Genomic DNA, 23,042 nt, shown 5'->3' on the forward strand with positions numbered 1-23,042 from the left:
ACCATTCGTGCTAATAAATTACATTCACATTGCCCCAGCATTCTCCATATTTCTCAGAATCCACTCCATTCACACTGCCCTCGGTGTCATTAGGGAAGAAGCCCTTCCATTCACGCTAATAAATTACATCCACACTGCCCCAGACTACTTGATGATATACTTTGGTGTCATTGGAGGAGAAACCACCTCTTCACGCTAATCAATTACAACCACACTGTCCTAAGCTTGGTGCGATAGGGACTTAGTAACCGTCTTGAAGCTTTCGGAAAAGGCTGTACTTATTATAGCAACTAAAAGCATAAATAATTAAAGATGCTAATAAATCACATCCACACAGACAAAGAGTACTTGATAGTCCTTGGAGTTATTGGAGAAGCCCTTCCATTCACGCTAATAAATTACACTGATACTGCCCCAGAGTACTCGATCCTCAGAGTTATTGGCGAAGCATCCGCTACATTCATGCTAATAAATTACATCCACACTGCCCTAGAGTACTCGATATTCCTTGGAATTATTGGGGGAGAAGCCCTTTTATAAACACATTCACAAGCCAGGCTTCATTCTCTAGGCCTCAGAGTAGGCAATATTTATCAGGATCTTTCCTTCCCCACTAATAAATTGCATTCACTCAACATATTGATACTGAGAAAGGAACTTTTCCTGAAAAAGTACTTCATATAATGAACCAGTGTTTCTATTTGTTTATGTTGTTTTTTAGTTTCTCTAGTTTTTCTATTGTCTATAATTTTTTTTCTTTCAAAAATTGTGTGAAACAAGTGTAACCTACTTTTGAAAAAAATGAAGACATATTTCCTCTAATATGTTCATCAAAAAACTTTGACTTTTCAGTTTTGAATTTCATTGTTTAGTTCTTGTGTACATAAACAACCTAATTGTATCGATATCGGGTTAATAATGAAATTAATCGTATAACATACTCGTAATATATTTCTTTATTAATCAGTAATCAATTTGTACATTTTTAAATTATTATTTCTTTAGTTATCAATTATCATTCAATTTGTCTATTTAAACAATTATTATATATATGGCTCAGTATTATATACGGCTAATATGGCTAGTTTTAAAAGAAATAAAACCACAATAACACTTCCAGTGCTAAACTTGTTCAAATGACTAATCTAAGGAACTAAGCAACAAAATCAAACACAACATTGAATAACTTGAGATAAAAATACAGCAAATGATCTAATAAATATCAAATGATAAAACGAAACTCGTTAATAAATTGGGTGGTGGTTTTTTTAACGGTGAAATCAACCATACAAAACACAAAAATTATTACTTTCCTATTATTTGACAAGGAGTATGAAATACATTTGAAGGTTGAGAATATAGAGGAAAGAGTCAAAACAGATTGATATGTTAAAGAAAAGGCAAGAATCAAGCTGTTGACATGGAAACTAAAAAAAATTAACTGATATATCTGGTCTGTCAGCATTCAATCTTTCTTTCATGGTATATACAAAGGATCGGTGGTTTCTTAAGTCCACTTAAAAATATATGCGATTACATAAATATGACAATAAAATTAGCATTTGTGAGTGTAAATATTTGATATTTATGTTTTTCAACTATTCTTCCAGATGGATATAAAATAATAGATTTAAACTTGTAAATATCTTACAACCAATGTAAAACGTGTTAGCGGGGGAAATGATGGGAGGAAAATCCCAGTCCAACTCCTCTTTGTTTATGCGTTGCATTCCGTGCGGCCTCGTATTGCATCTCCATAGTGGAGAATAGTTCTTCTTGTTTTTTTATGGCAAATGTGTCTTTTCTCGTGTTGTCAGAACTAGTAGATGAACCCTCTCCTAAATAAAAAGAAAAAAAATCAGAGAGAATGACACATTTGTACAAATTTCAAAGTTAGCATTTTTAAGACAGCGGCAATATTCAGGACAACAAACAAACAGATAATTTTCAACGAGTTCAATTCAAACTACAGTGAAACTTCCCTTGGACACCTCTAAAAAGCAGACACCAATTCTTACCTGGCATCTTCCCATTAGTTTCTTCATATTAAACTCTTCCCAATAACTAGCCAACTTTTTTGACAAAGTTGATTCTGACTCTAAAACTCTCCCACAAGCAGACAGAAGCCTCCAGAAAATGAACGTTTTCTGAGAAACGCCGTTTCCCTTGTGTGTTTTGTTCACCTTCCAATATTTTACCAATATTTCTAGGTTTTTATTTGAGTTTAAGTTCTTCTTCAGTGTGTTTGACAAAACACAAAAAAAAAACTAAATAAAAGCGATGGTTTTATATACATATTTGATATAAAATTAATGTACATATTTGCTTATTTCAAATTTTTCGGTTCACAATATAGAAGTACACAACTATAGTCGCAGCTGGGAAGTTGACAATTTTTTTTTTTAAGTAGGTAAAAAAAAATATGATGTTAATATTTTATCTTATTTACAATGTCATACAATTGTATATTTTTTTTAAATTCACTAAAAATGTACACAGAAACAAAATACCAAAAGACAATTTTTTACGGTTTTTCGTGGTAGGTTGAAAAACGTTACCTTACATTTTTAGAGTAATAAAGACTCCTTCCTTTAAATTGCAAGCCAACTCAATATTTGCTTTCCTCTTTTTCAATTAGATGATCAAATCAATCTTTTCTGATGGGCATCCCTTTCTGAACTAGCCTGTAATGCTTCAGAAAGGGAAAATGACATATGCCCTTTGAAAATCTAGTAAAGTAGTGGAAGAGTACTCTCTCACTCTCCCTCTTTCTCTCTCTCTCTCTCTCACTCTCGGATGTGTGTGTGTATGTGTAAACCAAAGCTTGAACAATACTTAAATTGGCATCCCAAGAAAAAATACCCACTGTATTGTAATATTGCTTAAGACATTGGTACAATTTTTTTTTTTCTGAGTAAGAATAATACGAAACTGTTTCACAATGACTTAGACATTAGTTATATAGTGATGACGATATTCATTCAAAGTATAATTAGTAATGTTCCATCACTTCGAAACTGTATTTTACCATGAGCCAACTTTCAAAAATCAAAATATTTTGCCACCTGGTTTTCTCTTAATGTGGCCAGTCATCGCTCCAAATGGAACTGCACCGAGCCGCGGCGTGCCTGAAATTTGAGGGGGCATTCGCGACCGCTCAACCGTCAGTCTATCAGTCATCTAGTGAATTACTTCCTCAAAATGGATGATCTTTTGTGCTAGCTGCTGTTTGTTTATATATAAAAAGCAAAAACCAAAGAGGAAATGGTGTTATTAGTGGCTCATGAAAGATCTTTCCCTTGAACTCGCTGATTCGAGGAACTATTTAAGGATGGATGAAACATCTTATTTATATTTACTCCAGCTTGTTACCCCTTGATTAGAAAACAAAAGACTGTTATGAGAGAAAGCTTAACTCCACATGAAAAGTTGGCAGCCATGTGATGATCTCTTGCTACAGGGATTTCTGCTGAATGCTTAGGGGTTATTATCCCTGAGACATGTTTGAAAAAATACGCTGCCTGAAGGACTTCATGAAGTTATTTATTATGTATGTAAGGTACATAAAATAAAATAATTTTCATAACTTCTTCTTCTTGTAATGATGTTTCTATTTAACAAAGCAAAAAAAATCACAGAACTCACCTGTGTGAGTGAAATGCTTTTTTTTATTATTAACAGTAATAACCAATTTCTAAGGAACCAAAAGGCAAGTAAAAATAATATAAATCAAGAATGGAATTTTATTAAGTAACAAACAACACATAAAATAAATAATATAACTGTTGAACAAAAAAATCCATTTTAAGGAATCAACTACAGTAAAATTAGTAAGCAAACAAATAAAAATTAAACATAGTGAAAAAACATACGTACATGTATATAAAGGAGTCAACAAGAGTAATATTAGTAAAAACAAAAAGTATAAGCATTGAAAAATATATGTAAGTTATATATATATTATAAACAATATTAGTTATAGCGTTATTTGTACAGAAAAATTCACTCAGCTTATCAGATGTCGATTAAGCCCAATTGCACTTTTCTCCCCTTAACTCGAGGTGACTTAATAATGGACCAAGGGTAATTGAGAGAGATCCTGTGTACGATTCCTCAAATGTATATTGACAGAGCTTAAAATAAACTTTTTAAAAAAAGAAGATCCCAAATAATTATCCATAATTGGCACAGTCGTAGGTGTTCAAGACAATATTGAAACCAACTGTATCAACGATTAATTTGCCGTCTTGAACTTAATCAACCTACTTGTACTTCAGTCTAAGGAAGAAAGATCTAGAATTGGACATGGTACACTTTGTAATCATACTGTGAGTCAGTATTAATTTTATAACAAAATATTATAATATATTAATAAACAAAATATTATATTAATAATAACTTCAAATAAAATTATAATTTGAAGAAAATAAAAACTGTAATAATAAAAACTTAAAAAATGGCAAATTCGTCAGATTTGAAACTAGTACTATACCAACTTATAACGGCAATCCTAAAACTTTGGCCCTATTTATTATAAATGTGGAAGAAATAAACACAATTGAGCAGTGTACAATACATTTTTACTTTACCGCAACAATTAGTGTTCCTACACAAAAGAAACAAATTTTCAAAGCTAACGAGTCTATGATAAATATTTAGTTCACTACTTGGGAACAATTGAAAACACACGTGATAAATAACTTCTCAGATATTCAAGATCCGGCGAGTTTAATCATAGACGTTTTGAGGCATAATACGAACAAAAATGTATCAACTTCACTCACTGAAATTCGAGAAAAATTCAATCTGTTCCATTCGAAAATAAATATTAGAAGGCACAGAAGCCAACAAAAGTTGCCTAATTCAATTTCAAGAATTAGTAATATGCAACAATTTCATAAGTCCGCTGAAAGATCCTTTACAAAACAACTTAGCGACCAGGAACCCAAAAACTCCGTTTCAAATAGAAAGGCTGCTAGTTAATGACTTCCAATACATGAATTATGAACCACACGCACAGTCATCTCATTTAAAACCTTTAAAAACATTTCAGAATCCTCATCCCAGGAAATTTTTTAACACACACTCCGTCCGGCAACTTACATCGGTCTTACATCCCAATATCTGGACAAGAGAGAAAAGCAACATATCTATGATTGCAAAAAACCCAAGCAAAATCCTACAGCACTCGCTACCCACCATTTTGAACACCAACACAATTCGACTTCAAAAATCCAAAAATATTACTCAAAGAACAAAACAAACATAAATGTAATTTCTTAGAAATGGTTTATATCAACAAAGATAAACACAGATAAACAAGATAAACAATTGCACTAATATTCCACTGTCCACACCAGGTTTCCCCATTCATGAACGTACCATGCCATCGTCATGCTGTAGATGTATGGAGTGTCACGATGGAGGAGTTTGGACCGGTCGAATATTCAGCGCTGCCCATATCAGTTTTGCCACCAATGTAGGTTTTGGAACGGCGTCGCTCCGTTTGGACTGTTGGGAGCGATAGTGAATGGCCACCTTTAATGTACCTATGCCTCCAAAACCCCAGACATTCATAGTTTGCGGTCATTTTTCAAACATAAATAAATTGTCATAAAAAAATAAAAAATAAAAAAAAAACGCACCCGAAGCAAGTTATGACTTTTCTGTCAGAACGAGGACAACATCCCCTCTTGCCTGAGCTCAGTCTTTAAGAGGTCTGTACTAACTCCAGCATACAGTTCAGCATGTGCTATGTACCCATCAGCATCCAAGAGACACCATACTTTGAAACCGACTCGTATTGGTTTTCCCCACATGAACTGCTTGAGTGTGAATTTGTGATACTCAAATATAGTTGCACATAATATTATTTTGAAAACTGTTACTAAGAAAAAATTTATTTTAACTTGTTCATACTCCAAAAGGTTTCCCACTGCTGATGAACAAATTGTGTAAAAATCAAATTAAAAAATGATATGGTAAACTAGTGAGCAGAAATCAACATGAATGAGAGTCAGACAGAACAGCTGAGCTCGTGCAGGTGAAAACTGCTCTATCCTTACAAAATGACTTAAATTTATGTTATTAGAAACAGGATAGTATATAGAAAAAGGTCCTCCAAAAGGAAACCAACCAGTTCTCAGAATTTTTTATGGACAAATTCGAAAAAAAATGCACAACTACTTGTGGGCAATTAATGGGTAAATATAATTTAAGTAAGTGAAAGTGAAAACTAACAAGGGGACAGCCTAGTTGGTGTGTCATGGATGTGGACCTATCTTTTTTTGTTTATTCTATACTCCAAAATATCGGACCCACACTTCTTGCAAATAGGCCCTGCTTTCACCACAAAAATTTTTGAATTTTTTTTGCATTTTTTAATATTTTTATTTTGCCGTTCTACTTGCTCAAATCAAATATCATTTTACAGCATTGTTTATTTAGATTGCAATAAAAATATAGTAAAAGCTATCAAAGTTTATCAATAACCCAAAAAATTTCTAAAAACCAAACATTTTTCAAGTAAACTAGGTTGTATTTTTTTTTCTTCCCCTTTGTGAGAATAATATGAAATTTCATTTTAACACCTCTAGAGGGGCCCTAAATATAAATTTTTCTTTGAATGTAAATTTATAGATTTTTGTCCCCCTAAATTTTTCCAATTTTTCAGAAAATGTAATCAGAATATCCGAATGAAACGGCTATAATTCAAAAACAGCTAAAAAGGATTTTAACATCAAAGGGACCAAACCAAGGCCTATTCACAAGATGTGGTGTATACGTGTCCGACATTTTGGAGAGTAGAATCACCAAAAAAAAGTTTAGACCAAATTCAAGACACAGCAACCTGGACTCTTTTAAGTGTGCAAGACTTGGCTGCCAAGTTTTCCATTTAGACCCCAGGCAAGTGAAATTCTAAAGAATAAAAAAACATTTTTGGATCAACTTTACAAACACGGACCAATCCCGCAGTTTTTTCCTAAAATGTCTGATTCGCCCACAGACCACGATGTATTTGTTTTGTTTTGTTTGTTTTGTTTTGTTGAGCTCAGGCTTGTAAAATACCTCTGTCTAGTCTGTTAATATGAAATAAGGCCTTAGATGTTGTAAAACATTTAGGGCAAACAAATTTTAGTCATTGAAAATGTTTTTGATTAAAAAAAGAAAAATTAATTCGAAACTCTTTTAATCTTTTACATATATTTTTTCACTTGGAAATTTAATATATTTTTACTATTTATTTTCATTCTAGAGGGGTGGATTAATCTGATGGGGTCTGACCTCCACGACCGGGATGTGGTTCTGTTATAGATCGGTTTAAAATGTATAGAACTCTTATGTATTTTACCGCAGAATGTAAAAACTGTCCTTTAAGAGAGGTTATCACTATAGAGGGGTTTCACTGTAGTTCCGAATTTTTGTTTTATCAAAAAATAATATAAAAACCAAAATACCTGCAGATTTCATTCCCATTAATCTATGGAACTTTGCCGTTAGTTTGCCATCCTGGTCATGTAAAAATCGTGCGTCTTTCCACTGATTTTGATTATTTGTATCCTTATTATGTGATTTACACGGGGCGTTACCCTGAAATAAAGAAATTAAATGAGTTTGATTTTAAAGTCGCTCTTCTGGTGGTGTTTGGCTAAAACTTATTTAAAAATTAAATCCTATAAATATATAGGATTTAATTTTTACCCGTAATATATATTTTTATCATCTGAATGCAAAAAAAATATTATTTAATTGCTTATGCTAGACTTATAAATTATACTATTCATTATACTAATTAACATAACTTGTTTGACGGGCCTGAGGAGTATTCGATATTAGCTGACAGACCCATCCATCCATTCATATAGAACTACTCACGCTAATAAATATATTCACTCTGGTGAGATCAATGTCACCTCGGCAAAAATTATTACAAACTAAGTGCCGTCGACTACTACCTCACATCACATTAAAGTTACTCAATATTCAGTCATGATCGCGCATACTTCAATACTTACACAAATAAATACATTCAAAAAATAAAAGGGGAAGGAACCATGGTGGTGTATATTATGGAAACATTTATCTATATTAAATATGAAATAAGTATCTTTGGAAACACTACCTCAGAACTTTTTGACATATCGCACACCCATAAGAAAAGTGACGCAAGTCGAAAAATTCTGAAAATTAGATTATTTAGGTTTTTTTAAGCAGTCAGGTGTGTGATGCTACAGGATAAATGACATCAAGATCACCTAGACCACATTACCAACTAGTGCACTGGTGGGGCATCAAATGAAGAAAAGAGCTGGCATATGACGTTCATACTTAGAAGTACCTTTCCACTAGTGCACATATCCTTCCATCAAACCAAAACCGCCACCTCGGGTTCTACTTGAACAGCACTTACATGGTGCACACACATAATACAAAAAAGGCAAGAACTGAACCAAATTGTTAAATGTATACATTTTTGTATAGAAAACAATAAAATAAAAGTTAACAAAATCAATTTTACACCACAGATATTTTTTAAATAAAACAGGGCCTTGGAAAAACAATTTCTTCAATTAGTTGTACATGAGAAAAAATTACTAAGTACTTTGGACAAAAGTAGAAGCAAACTAATTTTTTCCGAAAGTTTGTCTCATAACATGTCCATTTCTAATATTAAAAACACTAACAGAGCCACAGAGGCCAAGTGGGTAAAGTGTCAGCCTTTGGCACATTCCTGCAGTCATGGGTTCAATTCCCACTGTCTTATAAATAAAAAAATAAATAAATAAAGTAATTAAAAAAATGATAATAATTTCAGCCCCTGACATGCAGTTTTTTAAACCTAGACACATTCACATTCATTCTTCCCTATTTACATAAATAACTCAAGTTAATAATTACTCAAGTGGTGGAGTACTCGACTACTTAACTAATCTAACTGAGGGTCAATGGGGTACTTAAAAAATCTGTAAGGAAAATCATACCTTTGTTTGGTTTCGACTCCAAAGTAATTTTCGCTTAGCTATTTGCTCTTGAAATCGTGATGCATCCTGGCCTAATCGTTCACGAAAACTGTTCCCTTGTAAATCTTCCTTTTCTGGTTCAGGCACTTTTAACTCGATACCCAGCTTTTCCAAAACTAAGAAAATAAACGGTGGAAATGTACACCAAAATAAATTAGAAATTACTCGCTTATAACAAGAAGAAATAGTTTGTGTTATTGGATGAATATTGCATTAAAATCGCATCATTTTGAAATTAAAATTTACAAAACAAGAGTAATGTGAGGATTTCCAGTGGTCTTATTTATCATCTTGGTCTCCCTATTCTGCTGAGTTGACCTTTCAGATGCATTTCGACACTTTGCCATCCGTCAATGTGTCTGTATGATTCAGCTGTCAATTTTTTTTTTTTTTTAATTCTTAGTGTTATAGTGTTAGATTTTTTTTTTAAATTTTAAATATGTTGTGTTTGTATATTTTCAAGTTTTCATCCTTTTTGTACTTTTTCCTAGTCACAAATGGGCCTAGGCAAGGATGTCCTCGTTCATCTTGAACCAGATGACAGTGAAGATTCTCGGGTATGCAGACGACTTAGCTATAGTCGCTGATCACCCCTCAGGCCTGCAGAGAAATATTAACACCCTAGAAAATCTTAGTTCTAAATGGGGGTAGGAAGTGAATTTGAGTAAATAAAAAAAAATTTAAATGCTGGTAAAAAAAGTCAGAAAAATGGAAATTTTCTGGAACACCAATGGAATTAGTAAATGAATATTTTTATTTAGGAGTTATTCTGATGCCTATACTCTCCTTTATCAAGCACTTAAAACAGAAATCCAGTGCTGTAAAGATTATAACAATATTTTCAAAAACGAGGAGCTTATCTCAAAGGATAAACTAATCCCCAACCGCAGGATCGGGCAGTGCGAGCTAAGCTACCAAAGGACGAGGAAGGACTCTCTCTCAATTTGTTTGAAGGCACCTGCTCTTTTTATGTAAATGGCAAGGAGTTAGTTGCGTATGTCATAGATACATATTTTATTTATTTTTTTTTTTTTAAATCTGAATACATTAATTTTTTTGAAGGTTTTTGTTATAATTTATTTGGATCAGGTCCCGATTTTTGTCTTACCCGATTAATTGTTTGAGTTTATGGCAGAAATTTTTTTTTTCATTTTTATTTCACACTCATAAAGAAACGAGTTGCTTCGTGTGGGTGGGATTCACGCAAAGATCGTAATAAGATGGCTGGAATGTTTGGAGGTCTGCAATCAGCAATCCGACAATCCCCTTCTCTACCAAATAAAAAGTTTTCGACGCTACAAGCAGGGCAATTTTGTGTAACGCAAATCAAGTATGGGCTACCATGATATATTTGTCAAGTGTGTGTTACACACCTTTTCAAACTGCCGTCATACTGGCAGAGACTTGGGATGGACCTTCATCATGACTATCTGATCAAAGTTGCTGGGATGAGTGAGAATTGCTTTGGAGTTGCACGTCATCTGAATGCGTTCGATTTTGACCTCTTTGTTCTTAAGAAGCTCACTAGGGAGGAGATGATTGACAACATTGAACGACCTGAAACAATAGAGCAGTACCATACCGTATCTTTTGTTCGCTCAGCTCAAAACTATCTGAGATTGTTGATCAACCGCTTTAATTACCGAGAGAAGATTCAAGTTTTAAAAAAATTTTGTTGGTGAATGTCAAATGAACAATGCTTCTCTTATTCTATGATATACGCAAACAAGAAGAAAAAAAAGAAAGACACTTGTATTTATTTGTTTACTTTCCATAATAACTAGGTTAAAGAAAGTCAGTTCAATTTCTCCTTTTCAGAGTCAACTTGTTGAGTAAGCTATTCATTTTTGTTTTTTTAAATTATTTTCTTTGATGAAATAACAAATTAGAATTTAAAAAATTAATTCATTTACGGACGTGCATGTAATGAACTGTTTTTCATACAGAATGGATCTTTGACTGCACTATAGATCATTGAAGTTCTTCTGAAAGCTGTGCTCCCATTTGCTCCATTTAAGCGGGGAACACACTTACCCGATGCCTTGTCACGTTCTGGTAGGGCGTGCACATCTATGCGGCGTCAAGCGCACGCCACGTACAATCACACAGCGTGTATCACAATAATCAATATAACAATCGCAACGCCTCTTTTGTTCTTAATTATTTTGAGCACAACCCTGTAATAAATTGTTTGTTAAATTTAATTGTTTTAAGTAAAGTTATTCCGGTGTTTTGATAAATTATCTTCTTAACCATCATAATTAAATAATTTTTATAAAAACTTATATGAATTTTTGATCTCGTTTAATTTGGTTTACGCAAAATATGAATGTTTAATTAATATAATGGCAAAATTATATATACGTAGTTTGAAATAAACTAGAAAAAATATGAGTGTCCTGTTCTGACACTACTTGATGAAAACGGTGAAATTTTATGAGCAAAACCATGAAATAAATTGTTAGTTAAATTTTATGAGCGCAAAACCGTGTAATAAATTGTTAGTTAAATTCATTATATCAAAAAATGGTATTCCGGTGTTTTAATCAATTTTCTACCAAACCATTAAAATTAATTTTTTAAAATAAAAACTAATGAATTTGTGATCTCGGTTAATTTGGTTTATATTAAAATAAGTATGTTGTAATTAATATAACGACAATAATACATGTAGTTTCAAATAAAAATATGAGTGTCTGGCTCTTTTGTCTTCGACTGTAATCAATGCTACCCGACGAAAATCTGGACAGTGGGGATCGCGTAGCATAGAGTAGGGTGGCGTTGCATGGCATCGGGCAGATGTGCACGGGGGTAATACAATCTTATGGAAAATTGGACTTTTGATTTGCATCGGGTAACATCGGGTAAGTGTGGTCCCCGCTTTATTGGAGGCAACTTCACGTTAATGCATAATAATGCTCAACTGCATGTAGCTCGTCGCCTGTTACTTGGAATGGATTACCCCAATGAAATGGCTAGCATATTTTAACATAAACCTATAGAATACTTACGGGACATAATAAAGAGGCAGGTTAGAGACCGTTTGCCGCCTCGAACAGCTTCAAACTGCCTTTGTTGAAGAATGAGGTTCTGTTTCACAAGACAAAATCCGATCAATTATTTACTCGATGCCTTGCAGACAAGGTCCATATGAGGCCAGAGAAAGTAATATGCTTTATTTGTCTTTGAGTATATATTTAAACAAAATTGTTTCTTATTTTTAATTGTTATTTTTACTTATATTATTTATTTTTTATTCATACATTTCCTAGTAGTTTCATGCTCGTCTGTATGTTAAAAATTTGTAAGGGTTTTCTTTTAGGCGAATCGTGTAGTTTGATTTTCCATCATTGTCTCTAAATTTTTATGTTATTTGTATCTGTCTTTATTTTTAGTCCTGTCTGTCTGGTGTATTCGCTTTCGCATTCACGTGTTCTGGCATACATGTCGTTTTTTCGAACAATTGAATATAGAAAACTTACTGCACATTTTGTTAGCTGCCACTCTATCATATATCCTTCGGGGTGGGCTTCTTTCTTTATCTTTCTCTCTGTCTCCGTCTCGATCACCATCTCTATATCTTTCAGCGTGGTCACTAAAATGTCAAAACGCGGTATTATTAACTCAAAAGTGACTGATACTAAATTTAAATAAGAAATAAAATACGACCTTCTTTTGCGATAATGGCGATGAGTATTGTGCCAAGGGCTATGGCTTCTACTGCGACTTCTGCTCCTTGAACTTCTACTCTCAGGGCTCCTGCTCCTTGGACTCCGACTTTTTGAGTTCCTACTCTTTGGGCTTCTACTTTTTGAATTCCTGCTCCTTGGACTTCTACTCTTTGTACTCCTGCTTCTCGGACTTCGGCTCTTTGGACTCCTGCTCCTTGGACTTCGGCTCTTGGAACTCCTGCTTCTTGGACTTTTACTCCTCCAACTTCTACTTCTTGATCTCCTATAAAAAGATCAAATCAATGAATTTTAAAGCGGGAAAACATTAATATTATAATTCTGAAAAAAATTGGGCTGCTAAAATTGAATTATCCAAACATGTCGTGCATAAGTGGCCAGGGGTGGGACTGACCTGTCAAGTATGCAATAATTTCACCCCTTAAAAGTGTTCAGATTCCAAAATTGTTAAACCTGATATCAGCAAGCAAAGGGCTTTGTCCCAGAAAATGAGTTATATCTTCACAGACATTATAATTACAAAGGCAACATCTTTCAAAGTGGAGTCTTTAAGGGTCATGGTTTATAGTTTTAAAAAACCTAATAAAGCTAAAAACAAAAGTAATTTTTGTTTTTAATTCATTTATACATATATTTCCTTCCCCCCCCCCAAGAGTTCGCAATAGCAGAGGTCATAATGCCCTCGAGGTGCTGGTGTTTTTGAAAAAAAGCCCTAAGTATGTTGTGTTCAAATGCAGGGCCACTGGATTCAAACTTTACCTTACAGTGATGAGGACTGTGTCAACACCTCAACCGTTGCGGCCTGCCTTTTAGGTTGTTAATTTTACAGTATTTTCATTGTTAATATTCCCTATGAGAGCTTTATACAAATCGAAGCTGTCATCAATACAAACTTGTCGTTGAAATTTTTAGAGCTATGATACTTTTGTCGGCGGTCCAGTCAAGTGGGATTCCCAAGAAGAAATTTCATTCTAACATATATTTAAGAATGACAGATGGCAAAGTAAACCATTTTTATGGGGAAGTATACCTATGAATTTCTTTTCAAAACATAATAGTATTTAACCCCCATACCTGAGCTCCATAAGTGACATCTGTCCTAGGTACACTTTAATTCAATGAGCTTTTTATAAATAAATCAATACTTATTTGTTTACAATTAATACATATATATAAAACACTCGAGTATTCAAAGTCGCATGAAGCAGGGTAGTACAAAATACAATTGTAACTTGAGAAACAAGACGTGCCCTATTAGCCAATAACAGGTCAAATACGTAAGGCAGGCAGAAATCCTAATTTCCACCAGAGTCAGCCAAGTAAGAGCAGAGGGACAAGAAATTTTGGTTCCTTGACGAAAGAAAAGCTTTACAGGACAGAAGGAAACATGAGCAGTCAAATGCCTTTTTGTGGCTTACCAAATTGCCAAATGATTGTCAATGCATTAGTAATAAGTCCTCTGTTCAATGGGAATGTAGCCAAGGACAGAGGCATGAGAAAAAGTTAATCAAAGCACCATCGCAGAAACTACCGGCAGAACTACTAAATCTAGGACATGCTAGGATGAAAATAGTTCAACTGATAACTGGGCACTGCAGTCTCCAGAGGAATATGTATAGACTCGGGGTGGCAGAAACAAGTCTGTGCAGATATTGCCAAGAATAAGAAACAGCGGAACACATCCTCTTTTTGGTGTGAAGGCCTATGTAGGCTGAATTCCTAATTCTGGGAAAGGAAAAGCTTGGGCCTGAAGGATACACACCCCTTGAAAAAGCTTTGGGGTCTGGTAAAAAGCCTCAAGCTTAACGAGGAGCTCTAGATAAAAATATGGACCAATACTGGTCGCGATGCACAGGACATAAAGAGGCTAGCTCCTATATAATTTATCTATCTATCCCATCTGGATTATTAAAACTTAATAAGCTTTTCCAACTTTTTAATAAACTTAAAAAGCTTTTTTTGGAGATAGAGTTAAGAACATATACACATAATAAATACATATTTATGCTTATACAATAAAGAGAGAAAGATTTTATGAAAGAGGTATTCTCGAAATCTACTTAGTCCAATTTTGATCAATTTTTTTTACTCAATAAATTGGGTAATTTTACTCAATAATTTTTTTTAGATATGTTCCTTATAATCATAGGAATGACATAGACAATGTTTTGTCATGTTATTATTGCAGGATCAATTTGTTTTTACTGTATACGTCCATTCTGGGGGGGGGGGTTGAATTACTCTGATGAGGACTGACAACAATGTCCATAACTGGTTGTTCCGTTTTTAAGATGTAACGAACTCCATCTTTTTTGTCGGGTAATGCAAAAATTGTCTGTTAAGAGGGGTTTCATTGCATAAAGATTCAATCTTTGTTATTTTACTAAATGCAGTTTCCTTTCCTCTATTTTCCATTTTCAGTTCCTCTCAACTATCGAGGACCCAGGAAGCCACGGGAAGAATATCCTGGAAAACAGTGAATAAACTCATCCCCAGAGGATTATGGCCGACTTGCCACGATTGTTTGACGTTGTGATTGTTTGTTGCCATATTAAAACAAACATGTTAAAAATGCCTAGTAATAAATGTTTACGAATGTATCACCCTGGTTTATTGTATTTTTGGAACCCTACCTTACCCTACACAAAACGTTTTTAAGCACATACACTGAATGCGTCAGTACCCGCTTACAATTTATAGTCTGACTCTTATCACAAACTTAAATAAGTGATTCATTGTCTTTAAATTAAATGTAATGCGGTTAAATGTAAACTTGCCTCGGCACAGAAGACCTTTGTTCTTTCTTTTGATAAGGCCATCTATCAGCCCTCGATGTGTACCTTAAAAAATAAATAAATAAATAAATAAATAAATTCCAGGATTTTCCCTTTTGTAGCTAAAAATAGTAAAATGTTCACCTGCTGTGTGGTCCAACTTTGGTATTTTTATTATGACTAGTTGGTGAAGTAATACATGACTTCTTTGGTTTGGTTCCCTTCAAAAAACACAATTTTTAAAAAAATAATAATTTTACTTTGATGTAACTAATATCACCCACACCCAAATCACTTACATTCTGACATACATACAATTTTAAGATCTGTATTACAATTGTTATTGATCTTAAAATTTAAGTAAACATAGAGATATTTTAGTAAAAGAAGAAAGACAGAGTAAAAAAGAAAAATCTAAACACTACTTAACACAAAATCTGTTACAGGTATAAAAAACTAATTTTGCTTAAATATAGTAACATAGCTGCGGTTAAATACCACGAACACCTAGGAATACTCAAACAGCTAATAAAATCATTTACAGGGTTAGATAAGATAAAATAAACAAAGTAATAGATATATTATAACTCCACAAAATATGGATACAAGGTACAGTAAGCTTAAGGAAAACAAAAATGTACATTAAAATAAAAATCATACCATTTGAAGACATATTAATTATGCAAAGACATGCCCTTCCAAGAATGATATAGATGATTTTGTTTTAACAAAATGTAAATGCACCTAAACATTTAAAAAATTACTTTAATTCTTAATATAGTTAATACAAATTTGACTTAGCACTAGGGTCTATAAACTATTGTGAAATTCAAAACCTAAACTTAAGTAAGGCACGGTGATTAAAAATTGTATGAAATACTGAAATTATTGTGAGATTTCCTCCTGTGGTCTGTGAGTCGGTGAAACTGTAATTGATTTTTAACAATCGTCTAGGTCTTTCTAAACCTGCTAGATTGGTCTGTCTGAAACGTTTTCTAACTCGGATTATTTTCTTCAATGTTACATGCCTCAGGATGAGAGTTTCTTCCCAATTTACACTTCCACTTCCTAGTATCTAACGTTAAGTAAGGAAAATTATACAAAACATAATTATAGTCACAATAATACAATTACAGGCATACTGAAGAAGGCTGAAACCCGTCTAACAGACCCAGTGGATATACAGGCCAAGATGATAGATAAGGATCAAATTAAAAAAATATTACAATTTATTTTTTGTAGTTTTTTTACAGGCATTTCTTTATAACTCAAAAGAAAGAAATTCATAAATTGTATGAGATCACCAAGAAATAATATTTTTATTTAAGGCATTCTCGCAATTGAGTATTAGCTATAACTCACAGGAAATCGGGAGAAATAAGGCATCCCTTGATTACATGTACTGAGATTTCTTTCTCATCACTTATTATTAATGCTACTAATCAGGTTTAATAATTAATTTTATAATAAAAAAATCAGGCATAAGGCTATGAAAGGAAAGAACATTCTTTCAAGCCATCAAAGAATACATCTCCTTCATCAGGTCATTGAAACTATTATAATTCGCAAGATTAACAAATTTCTACTCACAATACTAAACCTTATTATTTTGTATTTATAAGTTGATAGTGGAACTTAGAACTACTGCGTTGCAAAATAAGTCCGTAGCGTTTTTTATAATTCAATTTTATCTCCCTATTGTGTTTTGAAATAGTTTATTTTAGTGTTCACACACAATGGATTAGTTTGATATCTCGTATTTTTACAAGGTGTCTGGCTAATTTAAAATGGATGAAAGAATAGTGCAATTTTGTAATTTAATGATTTTTTTTATTACAGCAAGTGGAAAACCATGGCTCAGACTGCTAGGAAAATTTACAGTGCATATGATGACAGTTTAGGAGAAAGCACCGTCCGTAAGTGTTTTACTCGGTTCAGAAATGGATATTTTGATTTTGAAGGTGCACATTGCTCTGGTCATTCTTCAGTCAGGTTGCTGCTATGATGCACATTGATGATGACCAAATCAAACTTTTGTCACAAATAACCTGCACTCAATGACGGACACTTCACCTAACAACAAACATTTCGATGCATCTGAGAGTAGCTAGATATGTTCATAGTGATACACGGGTTCATCACGACAGAAGAATTTATAGGATCGAATCTCTCTCTGCAATTCCCTTTTAAAATGGCCCAATTTAAAAAATAAAATAAGATAACTAGGGAAGAAAAATTTACAACAATGTTCCCACAATTGGAACAATTTTTCGAGTCAGCTATTGACCAAAAATGACCAATTTACAATTAATTACAAAATGGTTTGTATATTGTTTACAAATACCTGAAATTTTAATTGAATTTACCATCAAAAAATGCTACAGACTTATTTTACGACCCAATAAACCCTATGTCAAGTATAGAGTTGTAAACTTGTAATAGTTCTTGTTAATAGACACTCTAATATATAATTATGGAGGTGACGCTTTAATAATAAGAAAACAAAAATCAATATAGTCGGTGAAAAATATGCTACTTATTGGCTAGAATAGTAAAATTTTGGTAAATTTCGAGCCCTAGTATAGCCTATACTCTACTATCACTCAAAATTTTAAGCTAACTTTGCATTTTTTCTTTTAACAAGATTCATTTCATTATAAGTTTGTTTGACATACCTAAAACAGTTCAATTTTTTTTTTAAATTATAAAACACCCTTGGATTTCGTTCTTCCCATTTGTCAAAATTTAAGATTTATTGGATACTTAAAATAAATAAAAAAAAAGTAAACATTAATCTGATATAAAAACCATGCCATCTCATAATCTGATAAATGAAGAATATAAACAAAGTCAATTTTTTAGTTTCATTAATTAATCAATTTTGTTCAATATTTATTTATTTTTTATAAACTGAACATAACTATTTTCACATTGATGGAAGTGTTATTTATATTCGTTATATTCGCATGCAACACAAATAGGTTTCAAATTTAATACGGTGAAAATTGTTTAAAATAAGCCAGTTGATAAAACTGAGGGAAAAAGAATGCAAGAATATTAAGCCGAAGAAATAGCCTATTAAGCTACAATGGATATACAACAGTAACAAGCATCTCATGCATCAAAGCATGTTCAAAATGAAATAATAAACAACATTAAAGTTCAATAAAAAAAAAATAATAATAATAAAAATATATATATAAATTTAGAGAAAAAATATAAAAAGCTTACATTTTCAATATATTCATCTCCACATCTTGACCTTGAGAAGCATGGACTCGCACATGAACTGGAAATCGTTGGACTTTTTTCCTGTAAAAAGAACCAAACTTGTCGCTTAAAACCATTCCTTAAGAAATTAATTAGTTCCAATTGACTAACTTCCTCACTCATGTCCATTCCTACATTTTCATAATTGTCTTCCATGGTATGGTCCTCTTCCTGAAATTTATAACAATAAAAAGTTAATTTTTTTTTTTTAATAACAACATATATTTGCATGTAATGGCGATGTTTTTCTTTAAAATCAGAAAAAAAAAATTCTGATGGACTGTAAACTTATACAAAATATTACGAGCGTATAATTTTATCAAACCCCACCCAAGGCCTAGCTGGTGCCGACCTCGTCGATGGCTTGATAAACAGCCCCTTGTCCAAGCCTCACAGAGTGCGGTCTCGCCATTCAAGGTCATGTAGACAGCCTCACCAGCGAGGACCTGGATTCACACCCTCCGAGGTTGAGCCAGGATATAAGACTGTACAGTACTGGAGACTGTGATTCAATGAGGAAGTCAGTGTCAGTAGTAACTGATGGTCTGAATTAATTAAAGCAGTTCTGTGTCCATAGTACTCTGTTCAGATGGGGTCATCATCAGAATTGATTCATTGAAATCTGCGACTTAGCATGACAATTTCCCCTCATGAAGACCGTACTCCAACATTGACAATAAAACTTTAAAACCCCTTTTTCATGTATAATAGGTCTTCTTACTCGAGAGAGATATCCCGGAACACAAGAAGAGAGCGCTGTGCCACAATATATTATGCCTATGCGTATAAATTAGTAATAAATAACAAACATTTCTTTATTTTATTAAAATTGAGTGGTTTTATTTTATTTATCAACTATTATACTCATTAAATCATAACTTTTCAAGAAGTCATTTTAAAAATGTAATATATAATAATCACATAATTGAAAATGCAATTTAGTAGTGTAATAATTTTTCCTAAGAGTTAAGGCTATTCCAATATGAAGTTCAGATGTGTCATAACAATCAATAGATTATGAATAAGAGAATAAGATAAACACTCGCCAATTTAAACAAACTTAATCTGATATCTGGCTGACTCATTTTGTTGTTTTGCACTTATTGTTGAATGATTGTTTAACACTATTTATATCTGCACCCTCGGAGCAAAACTAGAAAAGTAAAAAGACTTTTCAGGATTGCAATTTTAAATTTAAGGCCTTGAGTACAAATAGAATCATTAAAAGATTTTGAGCTGTCATAAAAAGCATGCTGCATTTAAAAAGAAGTGGTTTCGACTTAATCAAAAGACATTGGGATATGCACTTATCTCATTTGGCCAAAATTCGACTTATATAGTTTTTCCTTGAGGGTGCAGATATCAGTAGTATCTCAAGCAGTTGAAGGGGTTCGATTTGAAGAGAAGCGAGTGCCTGAACTAGATCATTTACCTGTGTGCCACTAAAGGCAGGCACGCATGATCTCCTAAGTACCCTCTGTGTGCATTCGGATGAGAGGACCAAGGATGCATTAAGAGAGTTGTTGGCTTGCAAGCTGGCTGCAGATGGTGGATGCTGCATCAGAGGCACAAGAAGGTTAAGGTACCTGATCCTGTCTGCACAGACGGGGGAGGGTGCATAACCATTGAACTATGGGGCAGTGAAGTATCGGTCTAAGTCCAAGCCCAGCAACATGGGAATGGACTCAATAGTGGCTTAGTGGTGAGGCTCCTGGCGAGTACTTAGAGAAGAGCCTGTTGTTCGGTGATGCCTGCATGGCCGTCCTTTACCAAAGGCAGGTTCTTCTAGAGGGTGGTTAAAAATTCCACTTTAAACGAAACCGCAGCCGAAGCGGATCCGGAAGTTTCGACGCTAGCAGAGCCCCAATATTCAGGGAGAGTTGTCGTCTCTATCTAGGGAGCACGTGAGAGACTGGCTGATGCATTTCGGCCCTTTTGGGTATCCCAAAAGAACCTCAATGTTATAAGACATTGCGACTTCCAATGGGAAACATATGCCACTATAGGCAAAACCTGCCATTACTTGTTGATTCAGATTATCCAAAGAGGCAGAAGAGAGCTAAGCACACCTAATAACAGATCTTAGTGATTCTTTTCTGCAGATGTGCTCTAGGACATAAAATGCAATGACTACAACTGGGCTTAATAATCAAGTTCCTTGATGAAATGTGATTGGTTCCATGTTAGTCTGTTTTGGTTGCTAGCAGAAAAGTCACCACCAGTGTCTGAGAAATTTGTAAGTTGAGTCTTTCATAAATGATAGGTGGGAATTGGATCCTTTGTTATTCATGTAACATCGAGACGAAGACCCAACAGTTTTCTGCATTGGCAAGCATTTATGTAAGCCTTACTTTGAAATTTGTAGTAGTATCAATAGGCAGTAGTGTCTCGAGCATGAACTGGATGGTTCACCTGTTTGCCATTATGGTCAAATTATCCAAACTGTTCACTTGATGATTCAGATCATGCGTATAGGCAGAAGAGACCCCCAACTCACTTGAAAACTGACCATTATAGCGATATAACTACAACAACTACTCCAATGGAGGGCTTTGGGATGTACAACTATATAACAAATTTAACCACTACAGCTGAACCTAATAATCAAATTCCATGATGAATTTGAGCACATCGGTGTGCTACAGTACAGAACGGGAGATATAATAGCTCTCAAAGGGAACTGAAAGACAAATTACCACGAATCTTTACATCTAAGTCTTCAATCTTCTCCTTTTTTGTATTAATTTGTTTGGTAACCATCATTGTTAAAACCGTGGGTTAAACACTGAAACACTGAATGAGGCCTGGACATGGAACAATGGACATGTCGAGATGATAATGATGTTTATTGGGTTATGTGAAGTTGAGACAGCCTAGAAGCAAAAACCTTAATAAAATAAACCCAGAAAAATGGGCATCTCTCTCTATCTCTCCTTCTCTATATCTTACTCACTCATCGGTTCACTCACTCATATAATTACTTTCACACTCTCTCACTCACTTATTCTCACTCTCTCCCACTCACTTATTCTTGCCCTCTCACTCTATCTCTCTCTTGCTCCCATTCACTCACTCACTCATTAGTTCACTCACACACTATCTATCTCAATCAAGCACTCATTCACTTACTCTCATGTCTGGATATGGAACAATGGACATGTCGAGATGATAATGATGTTTATTGGGTTTTTTAGAGTTGAGACAGCCGAGAAACAGAAACCTTAATAAAATAAACTCAGAAAAACGCACATCTCTCTTTCTCTCTATCCCTATCTCACCTGCTCTATCGCAAACCAACTCATTAGTTCACTCACTCACTTATTTTCACCCTGTCTCACTCGCTTATTCTCATTCTCTCACTCTCTCTCTCCCATTCACTCACTCACTCATTAGGTCCCTCACACATTCTATCTGCCTTTATCTATCTCACTCAAGCACTTACTCTCACGTCTGGACATGGAATAATGGACATGTCATGATCTTTATTGGGTTTTTAGAGTTGAGTCAGCCGAGAAATAGAAACCTTAATAAAATAAACTCACAAATACGCACATCTCTCTCTCTCTCTCTCGCTGACTTGTTAGTTCACTCACTCACATAATTACTTGGTCTCTCTCTCACTCACTTATTTCTCGCTACATCTCACTTACTTATTCTCATTCTCTCTGAATTTGACAGCTAGTGGAGATGGATGTCTTAAATCTAAATGACACTCGTTAATACCGTCGTTTTAAATTACTGTTAACACTAAAAAAAAAAAGGTGAAAAGGGAAAATAATTCGATTATTTATATTTATCTAACCTTCGAAGGACGGGCGGTCGGTTCTTCCTCCTCGTCGCTGTAATAGTTGGCCAGAGAATCCATGATTTTATTATCCTAATATCACAATTATTTACATTGTAAATCTACCGGCCAGTATCAGTTCAATATTATCACAATCATTTTTGGGTGGGAGGGACTTACAAAGGGACTTGGTAACTTCGATCGTTTGTAAATACTAAGTCGTGCGGGAAGAGACACTGACTGTACAACCCCACTATGACCAACGGGACACAATCAACATTTATTTACCATTAGGAATAAACATTTCTCTTTAAATGAAATTGTTTTTCTGAAAAGAAAAAAAACTATATTTTTTTTTAATTGCTAAAAACTTCTAATACAATTTCAAACATTTTCGTTACAGTTTACAACATTTGTCCAACAAAAACCAAAAGGAGAAGTTAAAATGTCCTCATTATATCACAATAAGTTAAATAAAGAAGACATAGAACATTTAATCTATAAA

The 23,042-nt window shown here is 33.8% G+C and overlaps 1 protein-coding gene across 2 annotated transcripts; it reads right to left on the bottom strand.

The window, feature by feature from the left end:
* Positions 1-938: 938 nt before the first annotated feature.
* LOC106670491 (serine/arginine repetitive matrix protein 2-like) lies at positions 939-22,773 on the bottom strand. 2 transcript variants are annotated; one of them, XM_014400909.2, is made up of 10 exons: positions 22,556-22,773; positions 18,865-18,924; positions 18,715-18,795; positions 15,628-15,704; positions 15,487-15,549; positions 12,690-12,974; positions 12,503-12,615; positions 8,982-9,136; positions 7,458-7,590; positions 939-1,838 (listed from the first exon to the last, which is right to left on the bottom strand). In XM_014400909.2, the coding sequence occupies exons 1-10, from the start codon at positions 22,616-22,618 to the stop codon at positions 1,669-1,671; spliced, it is 1,200 nt and encodes a 399-aa protein (XP_014256395.1). In that variant the 5' UTR covers positions 22,619-22,773; the 3' UTR covers positions 939-1,668. The 2 variants fall into 2 exon arrangements, with proteins under 2 accessions (XP_014256395.1, XP_014256396.1); XM_014400910.2 differs by lacking the exons at positions 18,865-18,924; positions 22,556-22,773 and adding an exon at positions 16,144-16,227.
* Positions 22,774-23,042: the final 269 nt, after the last annotated feature.

Source organism: Cimex lectularius, unplaced genomic scaffold, assembly GCF_000648675.2.
Source record: "Cimex lectularius strain Harlan isolate CLEC.00 unplaced genomic scaffold, Clec_2.1 scaffold31, whole genome shotgun sequence".
Lineage (NCBI taxonomy): Eukaryota > Metazoa > Arthropoda > Insecta > Hemiptera > Cimicidae > Cimex > Cimex lectularius.